The 15,413-nt window shown below is 52.0% G+C and overlaps 1 protein-coding gene across 1 annotated transcript in view; it reads left to right on the top strand.

Moving 5' to 3' along the window:
- TSHZ1 (teashirt zinc finger homeobox 1) overlaps positions 1-8,634 on the top strand; it is a 74,073-nt gene extending 65,439 nt beyond the window's left edge. Inside the window, 2 exon segments of the mRNA XM_047086191.1 lie at positions 4,077-6,886; positions 6,888-8,634. Of these exon segments, the coding sequence (XP_046942147.1) occupies positions 4,077-6,886; positions 6,888-7,259 (3,182 nt within the window). The 3' untranslated portion in view covers positions 7,260-8,634.
- The last annotated feature ends 6,779 nt before the right edge of the window (positions 8,635-15,413 follow it).

Genomic DNA, 15,413 nt, shown 5'->3' with positions numbered 1-15,413 from the left:
AGGGCGGGGTCCCCGGGCTGCGGGACGAAGCGGGGTGGCCTGGCTGGAAGGCTGCTGCAGCGGCAGGTGGTTGGCGTGGGGTCCGGATTGCTGAGCTCGGGGGCAGCGCTGGATGCCGGGCTTGAGAACAGGGACAACGGCTGTGTCTCCGGAGTGGGTGACTTGTTTTGTTTGGGGTGGTTCAGTAACAGGTGATTCAGGGGGGGTCCTAATTCGGGGGTGAGCGCGCTGTTACTTGGGGAGGGGGCAGGAGGAACGTTTTGTTTGCACGTAATTGACTTGGGAGTGTCTGGAACACTCACACCGTGACAAATTCACGTGGCAGCAATTGGAGCTCCTTCTGTGTGCCAGACACAGCTCACTCTGCAGACGTGCAAGCCCAGCCTTCACGTACCGTCCCTGTCAGGGCCTGTGGCCAGCGGGTCTGTCCGGGGGGCGGGGGGCATCGATTCGGTGGTCCTAGACATGTGCGCTGGGGGGACTCACGGAACAGGTGGGATCCCCTGAAAGAGACCGCCGTCCAGTTGGCAGGACCAACGGGAGGGGGTGGCTGGAGGCGGCCGGTGCCCTGGTCTGGGGACAGCAGGGTCAGCGTGTGCCGTCCCCAGGGCTGTGGCTGGGGCAGGAGGGACCTTGAAGCTGCCTCCCCACAGGGATGCTGGCAAGGTGGGCATGCTGAGCCCGGGGCAGGGAGAGCGGGTAGGATCCCGGGTTTCCCCTTAGTGCATGCTGGGGCTCCCTTCCCGTGAGCTCCAGGAGGGTGGGCACATTAGGGATCCCCCCTCCCCAACACCCGCTTCCTGGAGAACAGCAGACGTGGGTATCCCAGCCGAGGGAAGGGCTCATTCAGAAATGATACCTTGGGAGGGTTTCCTTGTGGAAGAGGCTGGGGTTTGTTCTGTGTGGTTCTACCTGACAATTGCTGCTTGGGGGCATGTGGAGTTGTCAGCGGAACTCATTTGAGCTCAACCCAGGAACTTCCCAGTGTAGACTGGACTGCCCCAGGAGGAGGACGACCTGGGATGGAGTGTGGCCCCCGGATACTGCACGCCGTCGGGGGGTGGGGGTGCCCGGGGGAGGGGGTGAAACCTGTGCCCGAGGGAGCAGGCAGGTGCCAGCCTCCTTGTGTCTATACCATTCCAGACCCAGAATGGGTCTGCTGTGGGGACCAGGGGGTGCTGAACGAACCGTAGCGGTGTTATGGTGGCACCTCCCATTTCTGGGTTTGCAGACCTGGGACGGAAGTCATTTATTTATTCAGACATGCTGCTGGGTGCCAGCCCGGGGGTAGGCAGGGGGTGGCTTTGCTTCCGTCCAGGGATGGAGACAGACCAGCTGACCGGTGATCCAGGGAGCAGACCCACGGTGATGGGCCTCCCAGGCCGAGCCAGACTGGTTCAGATGAAACCTTTCCTTGCAATTAGTTTTATTTATTTATTTAAAAAAATCTTTTTTACGTTTATTTTAGTTTTGAGAGACAGAGAGAGACAGGTCGTGAGTGGGGGAGGGAGGGACAGGGAGAGAGGGAGACACAGAATCCGAAGCAGCTCCAGGCTCTGAGCCGTCAGTCAGCACAGAGCCCGAGGCGGGGCTCGAACTCACGAACTGTGAGACCAGGACCCGAGCCGAGGTTGCACGCTCAACTGACTGAGCCACCCAGGCGCCCCGAAATTAGTTTTCATTAGTTGCTAGGGCGTGAACCCTAGTGTCCTCAAAGAGGACAGACCAGGTCCACGAGGCAGCTGCCTGCCACGGCCCCTGGTGCGTGCAGCCGCCTACGGGGGTGCCCCTGGGGCTGCTTGGGGACAGCTTAGAGTCAGGCCAGCACCTGCGGGACTTGGGGCCCGCATCTTCAAACGGACTCTGCCCCGTCCGGACTGCTTCGTGGTCTTAGACGTCCCCATCAGAACCCGCAGGGGTGGACCTTGGGGCCCAGGTGACGAGGCTTCATAAACTAGGACCCTTGGCCGGGGGTTGGAGCTTCAAACCTTCAGAGCCCTGGATGGTCCTCAACCCTTACTAATGATACAGCAAATGAAGGCGACGTCCAACTTGGAAATCTTGGGGGTTGGGGGAGGGGTTGTTGTTGTTTCAGTTTTACGAGGTTTACGTTTCACAGGAGGGCCGCGTAGGATTGGAGCGCCATGCAGAGGCCCGTGCCTGTAGTAAACCTCAGCCCCTGCCCTACTGCTCATTTTCCCTGCTGGCCGCACAGCATTAACGGAACCATAGCGCCCGGGGCTGTTAGCGGACCGCTCTTCGCGTGAACTTCAGCTGTGAAACACGTGAACGCTTAGGCTCAGGTTGCTCGATGCCAGCCCCCCCCCCCCGCCCCGTGCGGGATGGCCCACGGTGTCTGGTGGTGTCTGCAGGGTCCACGTGACCAATTCCGCCGTGTTCCCCGTGCCTGTGTGCACATGCCCAGAAGTGCGCGTGGCTGCCCCAACCCGAAGCCCTCTGTCTGCAGGTGCTGACACTGTCCTGTCACTTCCTGCCACCCCCCGCCCCGCGTCCGCCCTTCGGGCAGCCGAGATGTTCTCGGTCTCTCCTATCAACCGTCCCTGCAAACGCGTGTGTTCAATGCCACGTTCCCTGAGGGTCGGGCTCTGATAAGGTGATAAAGAGTGATCAGATTTAATGAGACACCCCTCTCGCATCATAGCGGCGCATTTTACTAGGGGCCTCCTGGAAAACGTCTTAAGCCCAAATTTCCCAAGAGGTGGACGGAGGACTCATTCAGCTAGTTGTTTCCTAAAAAAAAAAAAATAATAATAAAAATACAAATAAATGTATTTTGGTCAAATAAGAGGCGGTACATAGAGTCAGCTCCCCTTGAGAAGTAACGAGATAGGTCACATGTTAAAGATCTAAAATGTCCCGCAGTAAAAAAAATCAGGTTTCATCTAATGATTTATGTGCCCTCCAACCTTCTCATTCACGTGACAGCTGTCCGCATCCCGTAGTTTCCTCTGGGAAATGACGTCATCAGCCCAAGGAGTCACTCTGTTGTAGCATTTCCACTGGCTTTGTTAACATGTAAAGGAAATGTGTTTATTGTGGTAAAAGGTTCATAGCGTAAAAGTGAACGTTTTAATCCATTTTTAAGCGGACGCTTCAGTGGCACTAAGTGCATTCACACTTGTCGGGCAACCACATCCCCACCATCCGTCTCCGGAACTTTCTGTCTTCCCAAAAGCCGAAACTCCGCTCCCCGGCCCCCCTCCCCCCTTGTGCCCCCGGAAACCACCTTCTACCGTCTGTCTCTGTGAATTTGACTACTTGTTATAGGTGCTTCATGTCAGCGGAATCAGACAGTACGCGCCCTTTTGTGTCTGGCTCATCTCCCTTCACCATGACGTCCTCCAGGTTCGTCCGCGCGAGGGCGGGCATCAGAATTTCCTTCCTCTTTAAGACCGCGTAATATTCCAGTGTGCATATACACACATTGTGTTCCTCCATTCATCTGTCACCAGATATGTGGGTCGTCTCCGCCTTAGACTCCTGTAGGCGATGCTGCTTGGCACACTCTCTGGGGTCCCCCTGCGGGTGACGCCGGCTTTGTCCAGGCAGGGGGCTGGTGGCGCGACGTGTGGTCCTTTGTAGTGAGGCTGAGAGTATTTTCATCGCTTGCCGCGGAGGAGGCTTTTTATTTATGGAAACCGTATGATCCTGTCTGTGGAATATGTTGCCCTCAAAGCCGACAGCCGGGTCCCACCCGGTGGGAAGGCGTAACAGACCCGCATATCACTTAGGAAAGCAAGAGCCTCTGGGAGGAGGGGGCCAGGCTCCCCTTGCGGCCCCCGCTGTGACGGCCAAACTGACGTCTCGAAGAAGGGGGCGGCTGCTGGCCCTTTAGTAGAGGCCCCTTCGGCGCAAATGTATTCACTCGGGAGGGGGGAACGTCGTCCTGGGTGAAACCCGGGTTCCGCCGCGGAGCCGTACGCGGCTGCTTCCGTAAAGCGTGGCCTGGGAGCTTGGCTGAGAAACTTCTCTTTAAAGACCATCTAACTGCTGGGGAGGCCGCGTCCTTGAAGATGATTGATTTCCCCTCACCGTGTTTCATTTTTCTCTCCTAGCTTATGTTCCCGAGGAAGAACTAAAGGCAGCAGAGATAGATGAAGAAGCCGTGGAGGAGGATGGGCTGTCCCTGGACGTCCAGGACGGCGAGTACGTGTGCAACGAGGAAGCGGAGATCAAAGAAGCCCAGAGCTACCAGAACTCCCCGGTCAGCACCGCGACGAATCAGGACGCGGGCTACGGGTCCCCTTTCAGTGAGAACAGCGACCAGCTGGTCCATTTCAAGAGCTCTTCCTCCAGAGAGGGCAAAGAGGATGCGCAGGGCCCGGACGGCGTCTCCTACCCCCAGGACAGCTTGGCGCAGATCAAGGCTGTGTATGCCAACCTGTTCTCCGAGTCCTGCTGGTCCAGCCTCGCCTTGGACTTGAAGAAGTCCGGTTCGACCACCAGCAGCAACGATGTGGGCCCGAAGGAGAGCTCCACCCCCGCGCCCACGCCCCCCACCAGCACGGCGGGGCCCACGGGCACCACCGCGAGCACCCCCAGCTCGGGCTCGGGCTCGGGCTCGGGCACCGGAGGCAGCGGCGGCTCGGGCTACGACTGGCACCAGGCCGCGCTGGCCAAGACGCTGCAGCAGACGTCCTCCTACGGGCTGCTCCCCGAGCCCAGCCTCTTCAGCACCGTGCAGCTCTACAGGCAGAACAACAAGCTCTACGGGTCCGTGTTCACGGGCGCCAGCAAGTTCCGCTGCCGGGACTGCAGCGCCGCCTACGACACGCTGGTGGAGCTGACGGTGCACATGAACGAGACGGGGCACTACCGCGACGACAACCGGGACAAGGACTCCGAGAAGACCAAGCGGTGGTCCAAGCCCAGGAAGCGCTCGCTGATGGAGATGGAAGGCAAGGAGGACGCGCAGAAGGTGCTCAAGTGCATGTACTGCGGCCACTCCTTCGAGTCGCTGCAGGACCTGAGCGTCCACATGATCAAGACCAAGCATTACCAGAAAGTGCCTCTGAAGGAGCCAGTACCAGCCATCGCCAAACTGGTCCCTTCCACCAAGAAGCGCGCTCTGCAGGACCTGGCGTCGCCGTGCTCTCCCGAGCCGGCGGGGCTGGCCGCCGACGCGGCGCTGGGCGAGTCGGCCAAGGACCAGAAGGCCGCCAACCCCTACGTGACGCCCAACAACCGCTACGGCTACCAGAACGGCGCCAGCTACACCTGGCAGTTCGAGGCCCGCAAGGCGCAGATCCTCAAGTGCATGGAGTGCGGCAGCTCCCACGACACCCTGCAGCAGCTCACTGCCCACATGATGGTCACCGGCCACTTCCTCAAGGTGACCACCTCGGCCTCCAAGAAGGGGAAGCAGCTGGCGCTGGACCCCGTGGTGGAAGAGAAGATCCAGTCCATCCCTTTGCCGCCCACCACGCACACGCGGCTGCCCGCCTCCCACGTCAAGAAGCAGCCCGACTCTCCCGCGGCGTCCTCGCCCGCCGAGGAGAAGAAGGAGCCCGAGCGGGAGAAGGCGCCGGCGGCCGGCGAGGCGGAGAAGAAGGTCAAGGAGGAGAGCCAGGACGCGGCCGAGAAGTTCGAGCCCACCGCCCTGTATCGGTACCTGCGCGAGGAGGACCTGGACGACAGCCCCAAGGGCGGGGTGGACATCCTCAAGTCCCTGGAGAACACGGTGTCCACGGCCATCAGCAAAGCCCAGAACGGCGCACCCTCGTGGGGCGGCTACCCCAGCATCCACGCGGCCTACCAGCTGCCCGGCACCGTGAAGCCGCTGCCGGCCGTGCAGAGCGTGCAGATGCAGCCGTCCTACGCGGGGGGCGTGAAGTCGCTGTCGTCGGAGCACAGCGCGCTCCTGCACTCCCCGGGGAGCCTCACGCCCCCGCCGCACAAGAGCAACGTGTCGGCCATGGAGGAGCTGGTGGAGAAGGTCACCGGCAAGGTCAGCGTGAAGAAGGAGGAGAGGCCCGCCGACCGGGAGAAGGGCTCCCCGGCCAAGGCCGTGTCCCCCGTGGCCAAAGAGAACAAGGACTTCCCTCGAGCGGAGGAGAGCGGCGGCAAAGTCCAGCAGAAGAAGGGCCCCGAGGCGGAGGCGGGGAAGGCCAAAAAGGAGGGCGTGCTGGACGCGCACACCCCAAACGGCACCGAGCCGCTCAGGGCCAAAGTCACCAACGGCTGCAATAACCTGGGGATCATCACGGACCACTCGCCCGAGCCCTCCTTCATCAACCCGCTGAGCGCGCTGCAGTCCATCATGAACACGCACCTGGGCAAGGTGTCCAAGCCCGCGAGCCCCTCGCTGGACCCGCTGGCCATGCTGTACAAGATCAGCAACAGCATGCTGGACAAGCCGGTCTACCCCGCCACCCCCGCCAAGCAGGCCGACGCCATCGACCGCTACTACTACGAGAACAGCGACCAGCCCATCGACCTGACCAAGTCCAAGAGCAAGCCCCTGGTCTCCGGCGCGGCCGACTCCGTGGCGTCGCCTCTCCGGGAGAGCGCCCTCATGGACATCTCGGACATGGTGAAAAACCTCACGGGCCGGCTCACCCCCAAGTCCTCCACCCCCTCCACCGTGTCGGAGAAGTCGGACGCCGACGGCAGCAGCTTCGAGGAAGCGCTGGACGAGCTGTCGCCCGTGCACAAGAGGAAGGGGCGGCAGTCCAACTGGAACCCCCAGCACCTGCTCATCCTGCAGGCTCAGTTTGCCTCGAGCCTGCGGGAGACGCCGGAAGGGAAGTACATCATGGCGGACCTGGGCCCCCAGGAGCGGGTGCACATCTCCAAGTTCACCGGGCTGTCCATGACCACCATCAGCCACTGGCTGGCCAACGTGAAGTACCAGCTGAGGAGGACAGGGGGGTACCAAGTTCCTGAAGAACCTGGACACAGGACATCCTGTTTTCTTTTGCAACGATTGTGCCTCTCAGTTCAGAACTGCTTCTACGTACATAAATCACCTAGAAACACACTTAGGCTTCAGCTTGAAGGATCTCTCCAAGCTGCCACTAAATCAGATTCAAGAACAGCAGAACGTTTCAAAAGTCCTGGCCAACAAGGCTTTGGGCCCGGTAGGGGCCGCCGAGGACGATCTGGGCTCCACATTCCAATGCAAGCTTTGCAACCGGACTTTTGCGAGCAAGCACGCAGTCAAACTGCACCTTAGTAAGACCCACGGCAAGTCCCCGGAGGACCACCTGATCTATGTGACAGAGTTGGAAAAACAGTAGCGTCCAGGTATGCAAGGGACGGAGGCACATTGCACTAAATGTCGTCTTTGTACTGCACTAGGCCCGGCTGAGCCTCCGAAATCAGCCTTCCCTTTGTTGCCGAGCCGGCTGTCTGGACCTTGGTTTTTCTTACACATATTTTGTAGTTATATTTATATGCTCTTTGTCCGATTGTGCATGTTATTTTTCTTTTTCCGTGAGTCAAAGTCTGACCTTTATTTTCAACATCTGTTCTTGATGTTAAGCTATCTTTTGTAGGAAATAGTGGGGCACACTACTCAGAGACATTTATTTAGCAGGCAAGAAAGACACAAATAACAATGACAAAAAGACATCCTAAAATTACAAAGTTGCCATGACAATAAAGGTCATAGAACCTAGTAGTGTCAAGTTTAACCCTTTGAGGACTGCAATTGCATTTCTGTGCCTTTCACTCAAAAAAAGAAAAAAAAAAAAAAAGAAAAGAAAGAAAAAAAAAGGAAAGAAAAAAAAGGCTTCAAGGCATTTCATTCAGATCAAAAGCTGTGTCAGACACAAAACTTATTTAATAATTAAAAAATGAGCTTTTATATGCAGAACTGGTTTGTGAAGGAAACATGCATGCAGCTGTTGGAAGATAGAAAGGTGTCTAGGACTCATGGGGTTAGGAAGCCACAGCTTTACACATTTAGAACAAAACAAACCAAACTACACAAAAAAAAAACCCACCGCCACCACCACCCCAAACATCCCGAGTTGCCACTCTGCCCAAACCCTCTGGATGCTGAAAAAAAAAAAAAATGCCACTTTTGGCAAAAAAGTATGCAAGCTATTATTTAAAAAATGTGTAAAAATGCTATTTCTTTTTTCCTGTAAAATACTGCGGTTTATAGTTATTTACAAATGTAAGCTTTGGTATAAGCTGACCTTTCTATAGCGTGCTGCATTGGTAAATGAAAAAAAAAAATGGGGCAAACGGAGTCCTTTCCTTGTAAATTGCCAGCATCCGCTTAAAAACCCCTGTATGTTACATTATCGTACCATTTTAATCTATTCCACTTTCTTTGTACCTTCTGGCTGTATGCTTTCTCTTTTAACTTTTTATATTGTCATTTTATATTAAATTTCTGTGTATATAATGTAAAACCACGATTTTTGAATAAAATTTAGTTCCTGCAGCTTGATTTAAATAGAGGAATTTTACCGGCACCTGCATCTTTCCAGATGCATGTATATCAGACAAAAAATAAATAAATGAAAACAAAGCAAGCAGTGCACTATTAATTATACATTTTGATGTTCTATCATTAATATTGTACAGTCCATTTTGGTTCACACAATTAAATCCACTGTTTTCTCAAATGTAAAATAAAACCCACATGCAGTTCTTGATTTACATACATTGTCATGTCGTCATTATATTGCCTTTGAGATGTTATTTTAGCAACAAGAGGTATATAGCTTCTGCAGTCAACCAACAAAAATTCTATTCAGAGTCATCACTTCGTGATTTGTGTGGTGACACGCTTCATGCGGATGATAAGTGTTGCGCTGTTTTTTTTTTTTTTTTAATGATAATTAAAATTTTTAACGCTACCGGGTGCCACGGGTTGCTGAGTTCAGCCACTGAGTGGTGACTGTTGTGTACATACGTGGACTGAGCTGCTTCATGCAGAGGATCCTCACGGACTATTGAAAAATGTTTACGGTTATCCTTAGAGTGAATCCAGGGACTTGGGGCCCGGGGTGGGTGGGGGCTGGTGGGGTGGGGGGTGGAAGGGCCGGTCTTGCTGTAGCAGCAACGACCCTGGGGGGCCTCGGAACTAGTTTCGTGTTGCTCCAAAGAGGAAAGCCTGGTTTCTGCACTTTTGGAAATGCAGTTTTTAGAAGCTGAGCTGCTCGGGGCTCCAGCGTTTGGGGCCGGTGTTGTTCTGCAGGTTCCCCCGGAGCACCGAGGGGCTCCACCCGGGGAGACCGCCAGGCCCACCCCCCAGCCGTCTCTCTGGGGCTCACTGCTTCCGCCTGCAGTGGGACGTCACAGGTCCAGGCCCCCAGCCTCTCTTCTCGCCGGAAGTACTCACGGACGTGAGCAGGGAGACGGCTTCTACTACCTTTTGCTTAACTTTTCATGAAAATTACGTCCCGAGAAAGGTTAGGAGGCCGGGCGCTGTTCAGAGGCAGCCGGAGGGGAGGGCGGGGTTTCCGCTGAGAGGAGGCGGGGCCGGTCAGGGCGCCATGTTTGCGTGGTCTTGGTGCCAAGGCCCAGGGCACCGGGGAGGCTTGCTACATTTTTTTCTGCCTGTTTTCATTGGTGAGTAGCTCTGTCTTTTAGGAGCTGCAGCCATTTAGACACTTCAGTTCACTTACTGGGTGATTATGTACTTTGGGCTCAAGGGGTGACCGAGAAGAATAACAATGAGGCCGATGGCAGGAGGTGGCGTCTTCGCATAAAAATCCTTTGAAGGTCCTATGTGTTTGACCACAGGCCCACAAATTCGTGATTCTGCGAATTCACCCTGTAGTGGGAGTCCGAGCGGGTGCAGGGGTGTGAAGGGGGGGGGTGGTCAGAGGCCCAGGTGGGGTCTGCTGGGTTTGGTCCCCAACGGCAGCCGCTAAGACATTTGGAGGCTATTTGCACTTGAATCCTGACCACTGGGGCTTGGGCACAGAACTCGGGCTTTCCTTTCTTCATGTTTTCCTTTTTCTAATTCGTGGTCATGTCGCTATCTTGTCGTCCACCCTGGTTGTCACAGACCAGTGGATGGAATGCTAGGTTCTCTTGTCACCACTGCTAGTGATGAAGATGGCCATCCTGGTTCCATTTAGGGAGCACTTCCTGGTGCCAGGGGCCATTGTGAGTGCTTCGCACGAGTAACGTCATTCACGCCTCACACCTGTACCTGGGGTCCCGTACCTTCCACCCTCGCTGGCAGAGGAAGAGCTCAGCTCGGCACTGAGACTTGCCCAAGGCCGCCTGGCTTGCGATCCACAGAACTTGGGCTTGTAACCAGAGAGGCTTTGCCTGGGGCTCAGCTCTCCAGCACCCCCTTTGATCTGCCCCGGTGTGATCGCCCCAGGTCCCCAGGTAGGGGTGTGGCAGAGAAGGGCTGGGCATCTCCTCTGGGATGGGGACTAGAGTAGGGCTGAGTGATGGGGTAGCCCTGACGGACAGGGATGGGCGTAGCCACCCTGAGCAAACGGGCATTCTTCAGATCCCTTCCAGCCGCAGCCCACCTCAGATCACTTGGATCTGGGAAGGAAGTTGAAAGAATGTCTGTTACGAGTTTGTAGCAACTTCAGTTGAAAACATGTCTCCATAGTAACACAGAAACTCGATTTGTATCAATACCGATAGATTGAATGATCCCGGGAAGAAATTGGCTACCTCTGATTTGAGGGTTTCCTCAAATTTCCGCTTCCTTCATCTGTATTTGAATACACATGCCCACCTCTGCTCCATCACTCGTGTCCCCGGGACGGATCCCACGCGTGGCATTGAGTGCTCTCTGCTTCCCCGTGGTCCTCTCTCAGCCCAGGGACTAGGCCTGCATCTTCTGTAGTAGGAGGCAAGTGGGCCTGAGTGACCCGAGAGAGCTGGCCACCCGCCCGGCCCCCTGGCCCAAGGCCGTGGGAGGCTGGGGAGAAGGAGAGTGGCCCGGCCGTCCTGCGTTTCAGTCCGGTCAGGCTAATGTCATCTACATGCAAACGTAGCCCTACTTTGCATTCCTATCTGCAGCTTGAACCTTGGGTTGAAGAACTCATCAGATATTTGTTCCTGTAAGTGTGGGACTGTTAAAAGTTGGAGATACTCCTCAGAATGTGGTTTGGGTGAGGCTGTTCCTTGATCTTTCACAAATACTTAAAGAGATATAAAACCTGTAAAATAATGGTCGACACTCGTTTGTGTATGAGAAACAAACCCTTAGGCGTCGTAGGCAAAAAGAGAAGCGATTAAAAACTTTGAGATTTCTGCCCCCGCACTCCTGTGTTTGGCGATCTTTGAAAAGCTGTTAATGGTCTACAGCATGCCTAAACTACTTGTGAATTTTCAGAAACCTGTGTGTACAAATAGGTTTCTGCTTCTTTCCAAGGCAAAGTTCTTTGTTATGCACTTTATTATTATTTCTCTGAAGGTGAAGGGACCATTGAAAGCCAACTATTGATTTGTAAACTTAAAAGGCGACAAAGAGTAAAATTTGGAGAGCATTTGTACTTTTTATGTAACTATATTCTTATAATAAAAAGTAATATATAATCATTGCAGAAAACTTGGAACACAAAAAAATAAATAAAAATTTACTATCATTTTCATCTAAAGAGGAATCACTGTTGGTATTTTAGAGCTCAATCTTTTTTCTGCGCTTCTAGAACGTAGAGATTACGCTCAACATAGTCCTGTACTTTGGTGTCTTTACCTGACACGAGATTACACGTATTTTCCCATTTGATGAAATACCAAAACTTTCTCATCTTCCTGAGATGGACTATATTTAATCAGGTCTCCGTCAGTTAGAATTTTAGAAAGGAACATTAGATTCCTTTCAAGTTTTCACTATTAGAAATGAGCACAAAGAACATTCTACTCCATATTTCTGATTATCCCTTTAGAACCAGTACCTAGAACTGAGATTTCTGCACCACGGTATGGCTTGGTACATATGCTCAAATTGTCCACCAGAAGAAACTTTATACCAGCTTACACTCCCATTGCCATGACAATGACCATTTTTCCACGTGGACATTTTCTTTGTGAACACAAGGATTTTTTTAAAAAAAATTTTTGGCTATTTGCTCTAATTGGCCAATGGAATCTTGATGTTTTCATTTATAATGCTTTTTTGAAAAATTTATTTAGATTTTAGAGAGAGAGAGGGGGGGGGAGAGACAGGCAGAGGTGGGGGGGGAGAGAGAATCCCAAGCAGGCTCTGTGCTGAAGCATGAAGCCCAACGTGGAGCCTGATGCAGGGCTCAATCCCATGAACTGGGAGATCATGACCTGAGCCAAAGTCAAGAGTTGGTCACTTAACTGACTAAGCCACCCAGACGCCCCTCACATGAATTACGATTTCCTTTAACTGAGTGGCCAGTACCCGTATTTTACAGATGACACATCATAGAGGAGAGAAAGGGGTTAGCTAAGCACCGCAGCTCCCCTCGGCTCAGCTAGAGCACCGTGGCTGTCTTCGGGACCCGATCTCTGTTCAGGCCGTTATACTGTGGCCCCTCAAAGCACGCCCAGATCTCATTTACAGCCAGTAAATGATATATGTAAACTATCTTTAAATCACTCGACTTGTAAGTGGAAGAAAAGTCCCAAATTTGTGGTTGCTGTTGCTAATTTATAATTAGTATCATTGGGAAAACAAATGTCATCTCAAAATAAACAAGATCACCCCAGGAAGATGAGATTTGGTCACCTGGGGTGACTGCACACGGTGAAACACTCCGTTGGGAGTTAGAAGGTTGGGGAGGAGAACCCCTTCAAGAGCCCGCGTCAGCGATCTGTCCCTCAGGTGAGTTTACTCCAGAGCTGAGAACCTAAGGCCTTTGACCCAGGGTTCAGATAAGAATGTGCAGAGGTCTAGAACAAGGCTGCATGGACTACACAGAAGGCACTTCACCTTGACACGGATTAAGCTCAGAAGGTTCTTCGGAGTCCATAGAACAATATGTGTTTTCGCCAACAGCTCTTTAGAAGCTGACCCATAACCGGTCATTATTTTTCTTAAATCATACGAAAATCGAGGTTTGTCTGACCTGTGTAAAGACGGTCTGACGATGTGTTGCAGGGTAGTTGGCTTCCACCAGTTGAACAGATAGAAGCAGTGGGCTCACACGTGCCATCACGTTTTGTCAAAACATCTGTGGGAGGGGGCCCATTTTCTTCTACTGAGAGATACCTGACATACAGCACTGTATCCGTTTCAGGTGCATACATAACGATTCAGTATATGTCTATACCGCTGACTGATCACCACAGTCAAGTGTTGTCCACCTCCATCACCGTAGATTCTTCTTTCTCGCAATGAGAACTTCTAAGTTTATTGTCTTACGCAACTCTCGTCTATGCGATGCAGTGGTATCACCTACAGTCACCATGCTGTACGTTACGGCCCCGGGACTTAGTTATGTTATAACTGCAAGCTTCTACCTTTTGAGCCCGTCACCCATTTCTCCCCCCACCCCCACCCCCGTCTTTGGCAACCGCCTCTCTGTTCTGAGTTTCGGTTGGTTCGTTGGCCGGGTTTTCAGACTCCACACGGAAGTGAGATCATATGGTGTTTTTCTTTCTCTGTGTGTCTTACTTCACTTGATCATATTTAAACATAAATGGAAGAAGTAGTTTTGGGGTTGGAGAGAATGCATGGCTTAAAAATGCATTTAAAAAGGAGGTCTTCAAGACTTTGAGCTTTCTACACAAACCTGACACTGTAGGGAAGTTTTTCTCTGAAAGCTTGTTTGACCAAGAAGAACACCAGGGAAAAGGATTGAGGACAGTTAACGTTGGAATCAGCAGTTTCTAAAATATGTAAATAATAAGAAAAATCCCATTCTGCATAACTGGATCCGTTAACCAAATTCTTCCAGTCAACCAGTATTCAACTGGATTTGCTGGGAGCTGCTACAAAGCACTCAATCAGTCCCAAGATTAAAACATTTTCCTCCTTGCAGTAAATTTTTATGCATTTATGCATGTTTTCAGAGTATTTTTTGCTCTTTTATCCAACTGACTGAAACTAAGAATTTCCTTTTCTCTTTGCCGAATAACAAAATATGTGGGTGTATGATAAGTGCTATGTAATAATAAAACTTAGGGTGGAATTTTTGAATTCTTTATGACTTGTGTACTTTAAAATTATATGTTGAATCATATTTCCAAGCCAAAGCTTTCTGATACATACCTCATGCCATTATGTCCTGTGAATATTGATAAAGATTGGCCAATGAGTCATTAGATTTACCAGTTTCGACCTTTGACTGTTTAAAGGCATGAAAACTATGGAAGGCAAATATTTAGTTATGTTCTGATTCGTAAACTCTAAGAGACAGTAGTGCTGGAAATACCTTCGTTTCACTGGTGATACACTTATTTATAAATTAGTAAAATCTGGTGCCCACTTCCAAAGCGATAGATTCTCCTTTTGGAGATTCCTCACTCGTTTAAAGTCACGAAATTCGCAAAGCATTAGCTCGGGTGTGCAAGTTCCAGGATGGTGACCCCAGGTACAGGGGTCTTAATGGGTGCTTAACGGAAGCCTGGGTTTTGTGTTGTTGGACGGCACGGTAAGTGGCCGCATCTCGATACTGAACTCTGCACAGATTGCGTGGGATGCCCGTCCTTCCATCAGTTCGTGGGAAACGATGCCACGAAAATCCGAAATCACTTGCAAGCGGAGATCTGACGGAAAGGACTTTGTTCCAACTTCAGATCACTGTGGAGGATGCTTTTTAAATGGGAGGACATTTAAAGCGCAGTCTTTCTCCTGGTGACTGTTTTGTTCGATACGATGCGAATATTCCTCCTTCAGTCCTGGCGAGGTAGTTGGAACTTCACGGTGACAATATGTAACGTCTTATTTGTTGTCATGGAAGCATCGCAGCATCCCAAAATCCTTTCCACAAAACAATGAAAGCTGCAGAGAGGCACGCCAGGTCCTCATCTTCAGGAGAAAACAGCGGATTTCTGAAACAGGAGTCACCAAGTTTCTTTCCAGAGGACTTCTCACTTTTCTTAAAATTTCCTTTTCGATTCCGTTGGCACACCCACTTTTTTTTTCTTTTCCGAGACGCTTAGATTTTTAAGTTCCTTGTTACTTGCTTCCAGAGGCTTACCTTTTCAAGGGTGGGATTCCGTATCAGGAGTACAAAGTCTGCTATTTCAGATACTGGTGTGAACGTCATCCATTTTGCTAACGGCCTCCGTGCTCGCAGACGAGTCTAACTGCATTGTTTTGACACGAAGGGATGGCGTCAACTTTCTTTCACTGGGGTCGGCAGCGCCCTTGCTCAGTGCACGTCTGGCAGGTAGCCTGCTGCAGTCATTTTCCCCAGTGCCAGGCGTTACCATGCTACTTCTCAAGGGCAGATTTGGGCTTTCTTAAGCCTCAGCTCCTCGAAGACAAAATTAAGTGCCTTCCTGTACTGGTCACGTTTCACCTTACTCACCTTCCAAGT

Source organism: Lynx rufus, unplaced genomic scaffold (genome assembly GCF_022079265.1).
Source record: "Lynx rufus isolate CCGP_SWC_20201006 ecotype Redwood Valley unplaced genomic scaffold, mLynRuf1.p SCAF_20, whole genome shotgun sequence".
NCBI lineage: Eukaryota > Metazoa > Chordata > Mammalia > Carnivora > Felidae > Lynx > Lynx rufus.
This window is presented reverse-complemented; position numbering and strand designations above follow the sequence as displayed.